We start from the raw sequence: 17,123 nt of genomic DNA on the forward strand, positions 1-17,123 counted from the left end.
TGAGAGGAGTAAGGTATCGGGGGTTGTCTCTGTTGCGTGACCACGAAAAGGTATTTCCACTTGTGTAACCTGCATTTCTGTCATGCTGAGGCTCATGCCATAAATCACATGGCAGCATACTTCACTGACTTTCAAACCTGCCTCCCGGCAAACTCATTCAAAACTGGATTCACAGTTTACCTGTCAATTCAAAGGAACAGGTACATCCAGGTTAATTTAATCCCTCGCCCATGCTTTCGGTTGTTGTTGTTTTTTGAAATACCATTACGTAAAAAGCTGTTCTTTCAACAGGCTCATAAACTCTTCTGACTCCCCCAGCTTTCACACTGTAAAACCCTCTGCCTGTTTTTGGGGTTGTAATGGCACAAACGGCATAATAAAGCAAGGTGTGGCGCTGTCAGGTTACTGAATGAAGATAAAACAGTAACAGAAACTGCTACTGTGAATGTTTTCTAGTGTGTCTACAGGCTAATACTATTGATCAAATGCACAGATTAACTTTCGATAAACATCTGTTTCTTGATGAAGCAGGAAAAAAGATGTTGTTTTTTCCCCTGATTCATTCAGATTAAATCTCTCATGTGTTTCCACATACTGCATGAACTATGTCCGGTGTGACTCATACATCTTGCAAGACGATACATGATTTGTTCGGCAACATTTTTAAGGAGGGTCAAAAGAGTCATACAAACAGTGGTAGCTCCACTTCCCATTGCTGTGTGAGCAATCATTTCCTGTCCACTCTAACATTGTCTAGGATACAGTGTACCCTTATACCAGACTGTCAAATAATGACTTTATTGCAGAGAAACTTTGCCAGTGAACATGCTAACATCTAAACATCATCCATTATATTTTTGTTCAAGACACTGACGGTGCATGTGATTTCTGCTCCAGGTGTTAAAAAACGTCTTTGCGCAAACATTCAACAGGAACCACTTCATTCTCTTCCTACTGGAATTACCCTCCTAGTTTTAAAAAAAAAGTAATTTATGTGCTATGATATAAATATATGGAAAGACAATGTCAACAGTGTATTGTCAAGGGATAAGTACTCTTTTGGTGATAGTTTATCAACAGTGTTTTTCTGTAAAAATAGCTGCAAGGCAAGGTTCTGAAGCCCAGTGAATCATGTTCTCCTCCTTCCAACAAACACAGTCACCCTAGAGCAGAGACACCATACAAACATCTGCAGATCACAAGGCTGTACGAACAAATAAAACTAATGTCCTAGACTCCCTTTAACCATCTTGTGATATCGGTGTATGAAACCACTTCAGTTGACATTTACAGTTCATACAAACTTCCACATTTTTTAAACTGCTTTTGTTTGTTGGCACAGTGTCTGAAAAGAACTCCATGGCTTCAACACAGCTTCAGTAGCTAACAACGTCCAAGCCTTTTATTTTTAGGCTGTAATTAACACATTTACTGGAGTTTAACTTAAAAACTTGTGGAGAAAAAGAAAGAGCCAAGTGAGGCCTAAATTATGATAATGTATAACATGCAGTCTATTCCGTTTAAAGTCTCCTGCAAGATTATCCCACAAGCCTCAGTGCTTTACTTGCGTCTTTAACTTGCTATTAGTGTATGTAATGATTTCACTGCTCGTTTGTCAGCTGGAGAACAGAAAAAAAACTAGTGGCCTGATTTTCATGAAACTTGCTGAAATGTTGATGCAATGGCCACAGAAGGACCCACCCATCCATTTTAAAATTGGTCCAAATCAGCGGGTGGATACCTGAATTCTGAAATGAAAAGCCTAGTGAGTGAGCAAAACATTACAATACTTCTGATTCATAAAGGTATGTGAGGATGTAATGCTGTGGAAACAATGTAACTGTTTCTGCCTGATAATCTGACTGTGAGTGGAAGCTTGTGCTCTTTATTGCCAGGGAGGTGTTGTAAACTTTCTCTTTCCTCTCTGCAATATGTTTCCTTCCTTGTTCCACAGCATTAAAAAACGGACACATGTGTCCAGGAATCAGCAGAGGTGGGGCATGTTGTGGCCTTTTGCCTACTAGCCTGTAAACGACTGTATGTCAACAATATTTAAGCTCTCTTAAAAGCTGCTACATTCCCTGATATGTCATGACATACAGCAACTAAACCTGTAGCACACCTATGGAGCCACTGAAGGAGGACCAAGCTGACTTTGCTGTGGTAAATTAAAAGCAGGATATCATTAACTTGTTCCAGCTGGTCAGTGACAGGAGCACACTGAAAAGGGTTTCAACCTATCTGAGTCAGGCTTTAAAATCACAGTGCTGGAATTTTACAGAGGCAGCTCTCTTCTGAGCTTTGATCTGGACAGGAAAACAGACACTCTCGGCAGGAAAAGTTTGGAAGGGAGGTATCTGACATAGAATGCACTCAAATATAAAATAAGGCTTTCTATCTCTTCCTCAGAGCATCACTCAACTACCAAAACACGTCTAATGTTACAGCAAGTCCATAGTGTTGTTTTTGTCATGAGTTGTTGTTAGAATCTTTACTCTCTGTTGCTGCCAGGGCCTGCGATTGTTTAACATCAGTGAACCTAGACTGTTTATCTCCTATTGATTAGGACTTTTGAACATTTGTGTTATCATCTTAGGTAGTTTTGTTTACAGGGTCAAGCCGTGTTGATAACTTTTCATGTGATGTACTGTTTTTGCCTGCAACATGACTCTTTATGTCTATTCTGGGCCTGGCTTTACTGATTGTTGGCTTACAGAATCGGCTACTCCTGCCAGGCAGTAATACCGCCGTCTGCGCCTTTACTATGACCCCCCCCCCCCCCCCCCCCTCCTGTGATATGGATGAATGAGAGACGCCCACTGATCTTTGACCCTCGATGTCAGTCAGTGTGCAGCCTGTCTTCGCCTTTGTGATTTATATTTGCTACTTTTGGCGGTTAAGTGGATCCAAGTTCACTCACTCTGAAGGGTACGTGAATCTGTTTTCCTTTGTCTAAGAACATTCGTTCACTGTAAATTCTAATAAATTAATTATGAGAACGTGTAGTAGGGCTGAACCATTAATCTGACTTTTGTGGTCATTGCAATGGAGTAGTCCGATATCTGCAGGAGGCCAAATATTTGTCAAATTGCCATTCTGAAATTAGTACTGTAGTGCTGCAGAAAGTCCTGATGGTCAAATCGTATTTTACAGACTGTTTGTTTGATACATATCCTGGAAAACCACACTTTATATTTCAGGAAAAAAATGAATAACTAAGCAAGGATTATTATTTCCTGTAACAAGCAATAACCCTTAAATTATCCCAATTAGTTTTTTCATCTTTTAGTGTATTCAGGGTCAGAATACTTGTTCTAGTGAATTGTTGATGTGTCAGAAGCTGGCAGGTATCAGAATGTGCTCAGTGTGTCCAGATAAATCATTCTCTGAAGGAGCCATGTGGTGAACACACCTCGTGGGCCAGGCGGCCTGCAGACAGCAGCCTTCACAAGCCTGCTCCTGACTGACTTTTATCTATTCTGCCAGTGTTACCTTGCTCGTGACAGATCTTTTGTTTTGGCACCGCTGCCCTAATATGCAGCCAGATGGGCTGCGATAATACTGTGGGCTCTGGGGCCGGGTGAAAGGCAGAGCCTGCAGCTGAAGTCCACATGAGTGCTCTGTTTTCTGAGGCACACTGCCTGCTTATCGAGCCTACAGAGGGTTCCTTCCTGGTTTTCTTCAGTCCAGTCTGTAATTACAGTTACAGGCTGGCTACACTACAGTATGTGCATTTCCCAGCACTCCCAATGTTTTTCTTGTGTTGTCAGCTTCCCATTGTACTCTGATAGCCCGAAGCTATGCGCTCTGCAAAAACAAATGAAGACATTCCGTCACCGGTTCGACAAAGACTTCAGTGTCTTTACAGTTTTGTCATTGTCAGTCACACTGTGTGATGCATATTAAGGTATTAAATAAAGTATTTCTGGGATATGAATGGAATGGATTAGTTATTTACTGTTAGAAAATCCAAAACAAACACCAACACCAACCATGAATTGATCTTTCTAAAAATGATAACCTGCTGGCCAAAGCCTGTATCTTCCTCTCTGCCATGAACCTCCATTGTGTAAATAAAACCCTAATAGTGAGTGTCATTAGTGTATAAAAAGATCAAAATAAAATGTGTATGTTTTACAGGAATGTGGTGGGATATGTGTGTGTAAGAAGTATACATGTTTATTTATGTTTTTAAATGCTCATTTTACCTCCCAGGTGTAACAGGGAATGTTTCTTATTCCTATCATTGCCCTTTATTGTATGAGAAACCGATAGCTTGCTTTGTTTCTCAGAAACTCTTTCTGTACCCTTGGTCACAGATCTATTTTTCTGGAAGAACAGACACTTTTCTCTCTGGGCAATGGGCCAGAGTACAGTAAAGTAGTGACATGATTTATGTTAAAATTATACATTAAGTATCAGAACATAGAAGTGTTATACTAGCCGTTAATCACTGTATAAAATCCTCACTGTTGACAAAGAAATGAATCCCTACCCTACACTTACTCAATTATGTATAGTCGTTTGAACTCAATCTGATAATTTTCTAAACAGACAAGGGACTTAAAGAGGAAACCTGCTCACTATTAAACTCTCTGATCCCCTAAGGCATTATATGGTTCTTTTTTGTGATGTAAAGTGTGTGTGCAATGCGTGTGTGTGTATGTGTATTCTTTCTGCTTCGGGTGTCATTAGTTGTATTTTTACAGTCTTTCTGTGGGTTTGTTCTGTCTGCCCACAAGTGACTTTCCATTCTGTCAGACTGAGATGGTGAAGTCATTGGACTCTGTCTGAGACAATGCAGTTTGAGCGTTGACTTGGCTATAAAGACAGTCAGTGGTACCTTTTCATTGGTCCTCGCAGACTCGTGCAGCACATGTTTCCAATAGTTATGCCTTTTTTACCACTTTACTTGGACTGAAATGAAAAAGCATAAGTGCCGTCACCATGTCTTTATTTGAACTTTCCACCAATGCTCGAGAGATTATTGAACACCGGCCAAATTTGAGAATAAAAATGATGTCAACATTAAGTTATTATTAGCTGTTCTTGTGAAAAGACAACAGTTATGAAAATGTACGTCTGCTTATCTGCACAATATGTTTTATTCTGTTAACTTTTCTCTACCTCAAATATACTACATATTTTAACCTCAACTGTCAAAAGTAATGACTCCACAGAGGCTTTATACAAGATATTATGTAGGCCCCAAACACTCCACATACCACATGCTAGAATACACAGCAATTTTCCCATCACAGTCTGCTGCCATGCATGAAAGATTAAAGCACCTGCATCATATATCGGGCCTGTCTCAGTCATCGCTCCTCACTCATTGACAATCAGAATAAATTCCCCCCAAAAACGATGGCGGTGGTCCTGTGAATGTCTGGCTGGTGGAGCCAGTGAGGGGCAAGCAGAGTGTTGAGGGCTGCTGATGGAGCAGGGCTCTTTATGTACGTGGCAAAGGAATGTCAGCTCTCCGAGTTTGAGGCTGAATGTCGGCTGTGTAAGGCCTTAGGGCTCCACAGTATCTACCCACAGGTCAGGGGCTTTTAAAGCTACAAAGGTGAACAAAGCAGACTGAGGGTCACTTGGGTGTACAGTATTTCTACAGGCTGGTTGGTGTTGTTGGGAGTTTTTTCTCCTAAACAGGATGCAAATGCGCAGCCAAACAGGATATTGTGCAAATGAATATGCTAATTTTAGCTTGAGGACAAACGCTGTTGCTGTAGTAGCAAAATTCAAAACATCATTGCATTCAAATCATAATCAAATATGTTGAGACCCAGTTCTTAATGATTATCAAAGTAGCTCTTCACTTTGGCATTGCGTTGGTGTATTGTCCCTGGCTAAAGCTGTCTTTGTGCAGTTTCATGGCACAGTCCGGCTACCAGGAGTTGGGTGTGACCGTAATATTGGATTATTGCGGGGTGCTGTTTAGAGTCCTGCACAGCTAGCCTGACTGCTCCTCTAACCTTGCCCATCCTGCTCTATGGGACATTAAAATATCAAAGGCAGACTTGTCCAAAAACTCACAGAAGCTGTGGTCTCCACCCAAGTTAGCACACGCATGCCTAATGCTACATTTTTGTAATGGCATAAAGTATTTCATAAGTAGTAATCATAACAAATGCACATCCACAGGCAGACTTTAAAGAATGCATACACAATCAAAGCTCATCAATCTGTGTTTGTCTGAACTTGCATTACAACTGGTTTCAAAGACCTCTCTTTTTACTGCTGAACACATTGCCTGGTTTTCAACTGGGATGAAAAATACCACAAGACAAATACTTCTCCGGTCTACTCATCCATGGTCAGTGCTGCACACCAGGAATGAAAGGTTTGAATTCCTTGCAGGTTGCAATAATAGGGAAACCATTTTTACCATTGTTGAAGACGTACAGTATAAATGTTTTTGCCAGCTGTGACAATGCACTGGTGTTATTGTTTTCACCTTTTGAATCTGTGTGTCTGTGGTCAGATTTCTTTTATGGCGTTGCAACTTTGAAAGACGCAGTTACAAAACTTTTCTGCGTTGTAATAGTGATTCAAATGAATGTGAAATTTGAAGATTGGTATGGTCAGGACAAGGTGATGAAGGGGCAATGACAGTGCCTTTTTCCCTAAAACTTTACGACATGGCGTCAGTTAGCGTCACAAAACTTTACAGGTGTAGTTGAAATTTAAAATGAACGCTGAGTTTGGAGATGGTTGTGGTCGAAGAAAGAGGGCCAAAAGAAGGGGGGATGGAGTGGGGAAGGAGCCATTGGCTCCCTCCAACGTATGCCCGTAGTACAATTTGACCGATGTAATTCAATCGCAAGATAGATATTGCTTACTGTACTGTATTATTTTGATTATTATGGTGACTATCTCTTGTTGGAACTTCACTGATTTCCTTCTGTAAAGAGTTATGCCTCTAAAAAGCACAAGTTTTCAACAGCTGTCTGATAACGACAGGCGACTCATTTAACTTCTTTGGTTCAATCCCCAGTCTTTATCTACATTGTTTTGTCTCTACTTGAAATGTTATCTTGTCAGTGTGGGTGTAAGCTAACTGTACTGTACCGAGGACTGGTACAGAGCACCCTCTTGATAATTCGGTAATGTGAGCTTGAGTAATGGAGAAGATGAAATACAGCTGTGTTGTCATTGAATTTCAATTCAACAATTTCAACCATAATCCATTTAATTGAAATAATGTAATGAAACATTTCCATTTAATCAGGCTAATAATAGATTAGGGAAAGACATCAGCTGCCAAAAGCCATCTGTGAGAGATGCTCTACCATGAGATGACATCAGACTCTTATGTGTCTTTCCTCCACAGACTGGGCATGACTGTGCGGGCCAATCTGAGGGTGTAGCCACATCTGGCAGAGACTGCTGAAGTAAGCAGGAGCCTCAGCACACCAAACTCTCTACTTCAGAGGGAGCATGGGAGAGATGGAGGAGGACAGGGATAATGTGGGCAAGCTGTTTGAGGACTTTGTCCAAGCCTCGACCTGTAAGGGAGCCCTTCAGGCCTTCAATGTTCTCTGCAGGAGGCTGGACCTCGACCCTGCAGACAATGACATTTTCTACAGCAGTCTGAAGGCGAAGGTTACCTCCTGGAAGGCCCAAGCACTGTGGACTAAGCTGGACAAGAGGGTGTCACACAAGGAGTACAAGAAAGGCCAAGCCTGTGTTGGCACTAAGGTATGTTTAAAGGTCTTGTGCAGCTGTTCTACAAAAATATTTACTGATCATAGGCTAGGAGATTAAATTATGGATTGAAGAGTATCGATCAAGACAAATGTAAATATACACATTTTAAAAAAGTATTTTCAGCATGGCGTCAGACAGGTGATTTCTCACAATTCACATGGACCTAAAGTGCACTGTAAACGTCTTGTTATTTTTGTGTGGTCACATAGCTATTTTGCACCACCAAGTGAATGCAACACCAAATGTCCTTGGTGGTGCATTAACAAGGGATCCTCCACCATCCTTGATTTGAGTGAACTGCCTTAAAGGAGCTATTTTAATAGAAAAACAACAATATCCATCTTACTTTTCACAAAGTCCTTATTTGCTTGATAAACACCTTCAAGTATATCTATAGCTGAAATAGAAGAGCGTTGAGAGCTGTTGTAACAGCAATAACATTACGATAATAAAGCTGACTAAATGTTCACCGCGATGAGTAATCTGTCGGACAAAGTTTGATGAAGTGCCGAGAGTTTAAAAAATGTCCGTTTAAATACAGTTGACACCTAAAATGTCTCTGGTTCTTTTTAAATGGTCTCAAAACCTAATTTTCATGTCCATACGTTATTGAAGTTGTTGTTTTCATGACTTAGGAAGTGTCTAACTGACCTCACCTAAGGTCACTCATTTTCGTTTTAAACAATCAGCTCTCTGTGTGTTAAAGGAAACCACAGAAAGCTGTAGCACTTTTTCCCTCTACCTGCCATCAACTACAGTAACACTCACTCTTTCATGGCAACAGCTCCCAACATACAGGCAGGAAATTAAAGAGATATACATTGCTTCGCACTCAATATTTCTTCCTCAGACAGGTGCTACATGACAAAGCTGTACAGAATGACGTACAAACACCATATGTAACTTCATATCATAGAATATGCTCCACTGAACCATCAATGTACCAACCATATATGTAATTAGTCATTCGAAGGTAAAATTGCTATAAATCCCAGCTAAGAAACATCATACGCAACCACATGTCCACATAATCAAAAGAAACGGGGCACAGAATTAAATAAAAAATACAGAAGAAGATCTACTTTACAACTGTGCTTTGCCCTGCAGCCAAATAACACAAACAGCCGATCCCCTTTCCGAGAGCAAATAGCAGACAAAAGACAAATTCCTGTAACACGTGTAAGAAAGGAGCTATTAAAGAGCTATTTTTGAGTTGATTTATGGAGAGATAGCTGGAATATGGACAAAGAAATCATGTCAGTGTGTGTGTGTTGGAGGGGGCTAGGCAGTAAAGGTGATGAGGGAAAGTAGGAAAACCTGGAGGAGTGTGATTACCTTCCAGGCATCAGCTGCCTGCAGCATGAAAGCATGTTTTTATTGTGCGGAGAACAGACAGCATCTCTCAGCAACTGTGATTATTTGGCCCCAGTTGTTCTGAGGGTGTGCTCTGCTCTTTATAGGCTCTTCTTAGGTTGGAGCCAGGCCCAGATTGTTATTAAAGTGTGTTTCAATTGCTTCAGCGTGAGCTAAGATTTACAGGTTTGATCTGATTCAAGCCAACACCAAAATAGGTAAAAAGAAATAAAGTGTGACTCTGCTTAACTTCTGAGCCAGACGTTTTAGCTCAGGTTTTGTAATGCTGACAATCATCATTGGGTTGTGTTGTTAAATAAAGTGTTACTGTGCTACTACTTCTTGATTGTTCCCAAAGTAGTACACCAGATGTACAAACAGCGGATTGTGTGAATTATTGAAACACTATTCACTTTATTGGGAATTTATGAGATTGCGTTTTGCTTATAAAAGCCTGACATTTTCGTTCTGTTGCTTATTAATATCCACACATGTACAGCGCACACATGCAGTAATACATGTGTTTTAATCACTCACAGGATGAACAATTTGCTTTTATTTGATCACTAATTTATTCTCTCCCTGGGATAATCACCTGGTGACGACTTGTGGTTTTATGGCAGCTCAGCTCTTTTAACTTCGACAGATGTGATATCACTCGGCGCCTCGTCTTCATATTCCCCCTGTAGCAGCAATCTTTAAAGGATGTGATGTCATCCGTGTTTAATGGCCCTGACACAGCTGGCAGTTGAGACATTGAAATGCAACCCAGTCTGTTCCTTCCTCATAAAGTTTCACTGTGCATGGAGAAATTGCAAATTGATCTTTTTTTTCTAATCTTTTATGTGATGATATGAATGACTCCCTTCACATTTCATCATTTCATCTCTGCGACACAGTGTGTAATACTTAAACTGTTAGCATATCTAGATTTAACTTAAAAAATAGTAGATTCAAGATAGAAAATCTCAGTTTGAAATGTAGAATAAATTCCAAGGGAAAACACTCAAACCTCCATCAGATCCATGTTAGGATTAAGTATGCTGTCCACAGAGAGCCGTAAGTAAGATATAGTCATGCTTTGCAGTTAAACAGTTCACGGTTGTGTTTTTAGGTTAGGGATCATGTTGTTTGTGTGCACAGAGCTGAAATTATGGAAACAAAAAAAGGTATTGCAACATTTTACCTAACATAATATTGCAAGTAAAACCACACCTCTCAAATTGACTAACTAACATTTAAATCAAGATGCTAAATACTAATAGATCTCTTTGTATTAGCCACACATAGCGTTCATTAAAAAGGTGGGAGGACAAATGTGACCAGGGCGAGGTGGCTGTGGGATGAGAGCGAGGTCACAAGTGGGAAGCTGAAAGGAAGCTGACTCAACAGATGTGGAGTGAGCCATCAGGAAAAGCCTTGTATCTGGAATAATATGTTGGCTAATGGAAACTGGCTAAAACCAACAGCGTGTTACCGCTAAATGCTGATAGACAGAGGAAAACAGCTTCATGAGTTAAGATAAGGGATGTGCACATTGTGAATGTTCATCTGAACAAACTGAGTTAGTACTGTGCACATAATTTACATTTTCGGCATCCCTTCATCTCTCTCTGGCTTACATTTACACTCAGTCCCCTTTTTGTTCAGGGAATATAATAAAATAAAAAACATGGCCAGCAGCCAGGCTTGTCCGGGCAGCTCTTTCACCACCTGTGTGTGCTTCACACCTGAGAATACCTCATCCTGATAACCTCAGGCAACACATGATGACACACCGTGTTCCTCATCACCCACATCCCTTGTAAGGCAGACGTCTAACCACACTTTTACAGACGAGAATAGGGAGGGACTAAAGCCCCAATCATCTTGTTTTAGTGCATGCGCACACAGCCATTTAGGGCATGATTTGGGACTTTGGTTAGCTGGCACTTGGTGCTCTGTAAAAGTCACCCTCTCCGATTATTTCACAGAACTGAATCACGGATCAGCACTTTGTCTTGTCCTGCAGGAAGTGAATCCTCCTTTTCAAATATGTAGCAAACATATTGTCTGCAGACTAGTGGGAGTTGAGCTCTTTGTGGTGTTGCATAAAAGTATTCTCTAGGAAGGTAAAGGGAGATATATTTGTTCAAAGCGGTTTGCGATTCTGTACATACAGTGTATATGCTTCTTCAGGTTTTACTCCAGACTGGTGTGTGCTAATAAAAGCTATTTGGCAAATGATGGATCAGTGGAGGCAATGATGTATCACAAAATGTAAAATGTAACATTTAATTATCATAAACTTGCACCAAGAAACCCTCAAATGGTTTGAGTAAATTCTCAATTCTTAGTGGCTTTAAGAATAAGTTGGGGTAACAAAAATCGCTGCCTGTTCAATGTATAATAATATTAGATTTAGACAAGCTGCTTTTTAATTCCTTAAGAAAATTGTCGTGTGTGTGTGTGTGTGTGTGTGTGTGTGTGTGTGTGTGTGTGTGTGTGTGTGTGTGTGTGTGTGTGTGTGTGTGTGTGTGTGTGTGTGTGTGTGTGTGTGTGTGTGTGTGTGTGTGTGTGTGTGTGTGTGTGTGTGTGTGTGTGTGTGTGTGTGTGTGTGTGTGTGTGTGTGTGTGTGTGTGTGTGTGTGCGCTACGTATTGGAGAGTTTTGTCAAGAGTTGTGAATCGATTCAGAATATTACTAGATTAGAATCTCATATCAAACATGAACCAATTCCTTTCTTCAGCACTAGTTTGGTAAGGCAATTGGGACACCAGATTGTTCATGTTCTTGACCACATCTGGGGTCTCATTTAATTTTAGTTCACTGTAAAGCCTCTTTTTGTGTTTAGAAGGAACGAAAACAGTTTGCCAGAACACATGCGTCATTTCATTCATCTATCATTCAAGAGGATGATGTCATGTTTGAGTCTCACATTCTCAGACGCAATCTAAAACCTCAATGAACTGACTTCATGCATTTTTTTGGGTGAGGCCGATGTATGAATAACACCTTAGACATGTAGGGGAAAGGTTGTTATCATGGTTTGATGTTCCCAAAAATTCCTCTTGGCAATTTCCTGATAAAGGCACTGCTTCGGGCATGTGTAAACTCTCTTTATGTTACACTAACAACCCTTACACACACACACAAAGGGTCCGGAGAAGTCTTTTTAGGACTGAAATGATCCTCAGAGTCAGTGTTCGTTCTGCTGAAGTGTCTTTGAGTGCAACACTAAGTCTGTAAATGCTCCAGTGGTGCAGTAAAGTGCTGCTTCCTGTCATGATCTATGTAGATGATACAATGCTATGTTAATAAACAAGTTGGATGTAAACCATTTATCATCCCAGCACTCTCTGCAGGAAAAGTCTCAGCTGTATCTGACGACCTAATTTTTATCAGCCTTGTGTAAGTAATGAGGTCAATTTGTCATCTCTTTTATTTAGTGCCTGATCATCGGAGGAGGCCCCTGCGGCCTGCGGACAGCCATCGAGCTCGCTTTGATGGGTGTCAAAGTGGTGGTGATCGAAAAGAGAGACTCTTTCTCCAGGAACAACGTGCTGCATCTTTGGCCTTACACCATTCATGACCTTCGGGGCCTCGGGGCCAAAAAGTTTTATGGCAAATTCTGCGCTGGGGCCATAGACCACATAAGTGAGTGTCTTACTTTAAAGAATCAAAACAAGCTGACAGTTTTTGCTTGTTCATTGAACTGTGACGTGAGCGATCACTTTTTATTGGACACAGGCTACAATATATATAAGCTTTTATATATTAGCTTTTGTCTTACTTTTTTATATATTATTTGGCCTTTTATCTATCTTGCTTATGCATTTATCTTGGTCGACTACTACAGCTACAAGATTTGGGCTGTATCTTTTACTTCAACTCCTTTTAGTAAACCAGTATGACATTCAAACTTTTTGATGCCTGATTGCATATTTGTGCATCATTATGTACATTCAAAACCTTGCTATGAAGTAAGGTACACAAATAAGGAACATTTATATAGATTTTTAGAAAATAACTGAAGTTTACAATCTATATAAAGGACACATATAAGACTAAAATGTACTAGAATATATATATATATAAAAGAGGAAAGCATCAGCAAAGATACAGGAGAGTAACAGTTCTCTCAGTAGTGTCAAGACAACATAACACCAAACACAAAGTCTGCCAGTGTTTTACTTGTGTTTGCAAACACCGATGTGTGTGTCCATGTCTCCCAGGCATTCAGAAGCTGCAGCTGGTCCTGCTAAAGGTCGCCCTGATTGTTGCTGTCGAGTTTCACATCAATGTGGAGTTTGTCAAACTCTTGGAACCTCCAGAGGATCAGGAAAAAGAAGGTATCCATCCACAAACCAAAGATTAACACCAGGTTGACATTCATCCACAGACAGTTGTTTCATAATCTGCGAGCTTTGTTTAAGATGAAGAGCAGCTGGAAACGATAAAGCAGGGAGGTGAGGTGGGATGAGGTTGAAGAGTTTAATAATGTGTAAAGCTAGATATAGACATCAGGCTATATGTGTCAGTTTGTTAGATACTGTGTAGCTTCTTTTAAGATCTGTTTTTACTCTCCCACTTCTGGTCAGCCAGCAAGGGACTTCTCATCCTGCAGTATTTAATTTCCTTGACATCCACCAATAAACAGGGGACAAACATTGGCAAGGATGTAGTTCTTCATTATATTTAGATGAGGTTAGCACAGGTCAAGTGCATTTCCTAACTTTCCTGTTTTAATTTACACCTGCTATATATACAGCATTTGCAAATCAAATGAACAATGTCTCCGTTGTTTCAAAGTAGTTGTTGTGTATTTCCCTCTCATGTCATGATTTCTTTTTACATTCAGCACTTCGGTCTGGACTACAGACTCTCTCGGAAGAAAATATCTGACACGTTGCTGTCAGGTGCTCCAGTTGTCATATCTATACTCTGATAAGAACAAGAGCCTTTGCCTAAATTTAGACACAAACTTATCCCTCCTATTCTGCTGCGACGGACTTAGCTGTGCCCTTGACATCATGGAATGAATTTTCCACAAGCCGATACGACAAGCTGCCACCAAGCTCTCACTCCTGCAACACTCACACCGCATACTTTAAAAGGCTAATGTTAAATCTGTAAACTGTTTTGTTTGTAAGTCACGTTCGTAGCGAGCAAAGTATCCCACCCATGTCTATTTATGTAGAAATGTTAAAGAAGAGCAGGTGGCAGACTGATCCAGATGTCTTGAGGGGAAGGGAATATTCTAAATGATGTAAAGGAATGTATATTTATATTCTCTATTTGGGACTGTATCTTAGGTATTGGATGGAGAGCTGCAATCCGACCTGCTGATCACCCTGTGGCTAACTTTGAGTTTGATGTCGTGGTGGGGGCCGACGGACGCAGAAATACTCTGGAAGGTGAGAAGACAGTTAACAAAAGGGGTGTTAAAAATACAGGTGCCTCAAGGATGTATTTCAATTTGCCAACAAAGTACATTATGAAGTTACCAGTGTCTGTTCCAGGAAGTAAAAACCTGTGATCCCAGTATTTATTTTCAATCAAAGGTGTGTCTGCCCTGAGCAGCCAAAAGATAAATCCCTGCTTGGAGCCCAGAAATTGGGTGGGATGGAGGTTGTTGATGATACTGCTGAGACTGATGGCAGATAAAATGATGAGGCTGATAAATCTGTAAAACTGTTTTGGAAGTAAGGGGTGCTTCATACAGCAGCATGAACTCACTAAGAGCATGGAGAGATCGTTATAAAAAAAGAGACATCAGAAATATGAGAGGATAACAATGTAATTGTGTTGTTGTGCTATTGAATTAATGTGACAAACTAATGAGAGCAGACAAATACAGTAAGGACATTACCTCAATTTCCCTCGGGATAAATAAAGCTTCTTGAATCTTCTTGAATCTTATGAGTAAGTATGCGTGAGAGGATTGAGTGGCAGGATGTACGGGAAATAAACTACAGGCCTTAGCTTGCAAAAATATATCCTTTGTGACTGATGTGCCAGATCTTCATTTGCAATTTAGAAAAACAACTAAAAGTTCCATATTCCATGTTGATGTGTTTGCATTATTGAGAAATATCTCCTGTTTTAGAGAACTCTGATAAAACCCAGCACACCTTGGTGTTTACTTAATAGTGTTTCGGCGCTTTACTTTGAGTATTGTGTGCTGCGCTATTTCTGTTGGGAAGCTATAAATAAAAGTTATTTTTGGTGAACTTAGACCTGTATCTCTCCCAGGGGAAAAGGTTTTACACAAAACCCTGAAACAGTGTACATAAATAGATCTTTGGCTCTGTGCAGCAGCAGATGCATTCACGCTGGACTCTCTCCATCGCCCTGTCTCACTGTTTCAGTCTCTCTTCTAAAAATGCTGTCATCTAACAACCAATTTCACATCAGATGCTTATTCCTAAAAAGGGCAATTTTGGGCCAGACAAGATGTTTAGCTCATTCTTCAATTATGATGAAGCCTGGGAGGAATGATTTTCCCCTGCAGTCAGCCCGCCTTTCAGCTGCTTTTGTGGCCTAGCTACGGTAACCCAGAGTTAGATACAATCACATCTGCACGGCAATGAAGAAACTGAGAGGAAACGTTCCTCTGGGATTTTTAACAGTGACAGTATGGAGTTGTGACACAAGCTCAGTACTTTCAGTGTCTCATACGTCTCTTTGTAGTTAGCAACTTACACAATAACATTCCTTACTGCACTTACAGCTTTAGAATTAGTGACATGTGGTCTGCTGGTTTAAAAGGTGATCTAATATAAATAAAAATACAACAGCAACCTTAATTATAGTCTATTTGTTTTACAACATTGTGCCATTAAGAAAACCCTAACTTTTCTTTCTCTTTGCTGCTTTTTGGCTTTCAAAATCTTCAGTGACTGTTCTAAGAGTTGTATTTGTTCAGGTTTAATTTTGCACAGTATCTATAGAATCACATTCCTTGAAAATGTGAATAAAATAAAATGTCTTATTTATCTTACACCATCAGGTACATTTTTCATTAAACAAAAGACTGTGAAGTGGCCATTAAATGCTAAACCTGAAGGATAATTAAACAAAAGGCCTTTAACTTAGATTTAATTCTTGGTGCTTATTGCACTCCCTAGCTTTTGTTCCCCCGGCTATACAAGGGCTCACCTTCTTAAGCTGTCTCTTATCCTGAAATAACTGCTTTGTAATTATAGTTAAAGACTAGATTTGCTTTTGTTTCATCAGACAAGCCCTGGTATACCTGGGAAGATCAGCATACTTTCTGTTCCCCCCATTTATCTAGTTTAGTCTTTATCTGATTTTCTGTCTTTTTTCTCTATCAGGTTTCAAAAGGAAGGAGTTCAGGGGGAAGCTGGCAATAGCCATCACAGCCAACTTCATCAACAGGAACACAACTGCAGAGGCTAAAGTAGAAGAGATCAGCGGCGTGGCCTTCATCTTCAACCAGAAATTCTTTCTCGACCTCAAAGAGGAGACAGGTAAAGCTCAAACTGCCTCACTGTGGACATAGCAAGGATTAATATTCATAAATGAATGTCCTATACAACATTTTGATGCCTTTATGGTACTTTTAAATATTTTCAAACCCTATCATTTGTGCAGGAATTGATCTGGAGAACATCGTGTACTACAGGGACAACACACATTACTTCGTCATGACTGCCAAGAAACAAAGCCTGCTGGACAAAGGAGTCGTCATCAATGTAAGCACAACATGTGTTCAGGGGTCACTTCTTTTTTACCTCCTTTTAAAATGTGTTTTTGACAGCACATCTTTTTATAGTTCATTTTATCATAAACGGAAGGAATCAATATAATCAATGATAGCCAATTATAGTCCAACATACATGCAAAGAGCCCATACGTAGCACTTCTGAGGTCTAGACACAGGGTAGTTGTAAACATGTCAGTATATCGTTTTCTTATCTAACACATTTTTGTAAAAAGAATGGCTTATATTTTACTGGAAAAAAATCCCTTTCAAGCAACAGATACTGAATAAAGTAATCCTGGTCTTTTAGCAATGTTTAGCTCAGTCTTACTGTGTTCAAACTCTTGACTCTC

At 40.1% G+C, this 17,123-nt stretch overlaps 1 protein-coding gene across 1 annotated transcript in view; it reads left to right on the plus strand.

The window, feature by feature from the left end:
• Positions 1-17,123, plus strand: part of mical2a (microtubule associated monooxygenase, calponin and LIM domain containing 2a) — a 29,315-nt gene that overhangs the window by 537 nt on the left and 11,655 nt on the right. Inside the window, 6 exon segments of the mRNA XM_063881272.1 lie at positions 7,337-7,704; positions 12,494-12,701; positions 13,280-13,396; positions 14,360-14,461; positions 16,382-16,537; positions 16,662-16,762. Of these exon segments, the coding sequence (XP_063737342.1) occupies positions 7,444-7,704; positions 12,494-12,701; positions 13,280-13,396; positions 14,360-14,461; positions 16,382-16,537; positions 16,662-16,762 (945 nt within the window). The 5' untranslated portion in view covers positions 7,337-7,443.

This window comes from Eleginops maclovinus, chromosome 4 (genome assembly GCF_036324505.1).
Source record: "Eleginops maclovinus isolate JMC-PN-2008 ecotype Puerto Natales chromosome 4, JC_Emac_rtc_rv5, whole genome shotgun sequence".
Classification (NCBI taxonomy): domain Eukaryota; kingdom Metazoa; phylum Chordata; class Actinopteri; order Perciformes; family Eleginopidae; genus Eleginops; species Eleginops maclovinus.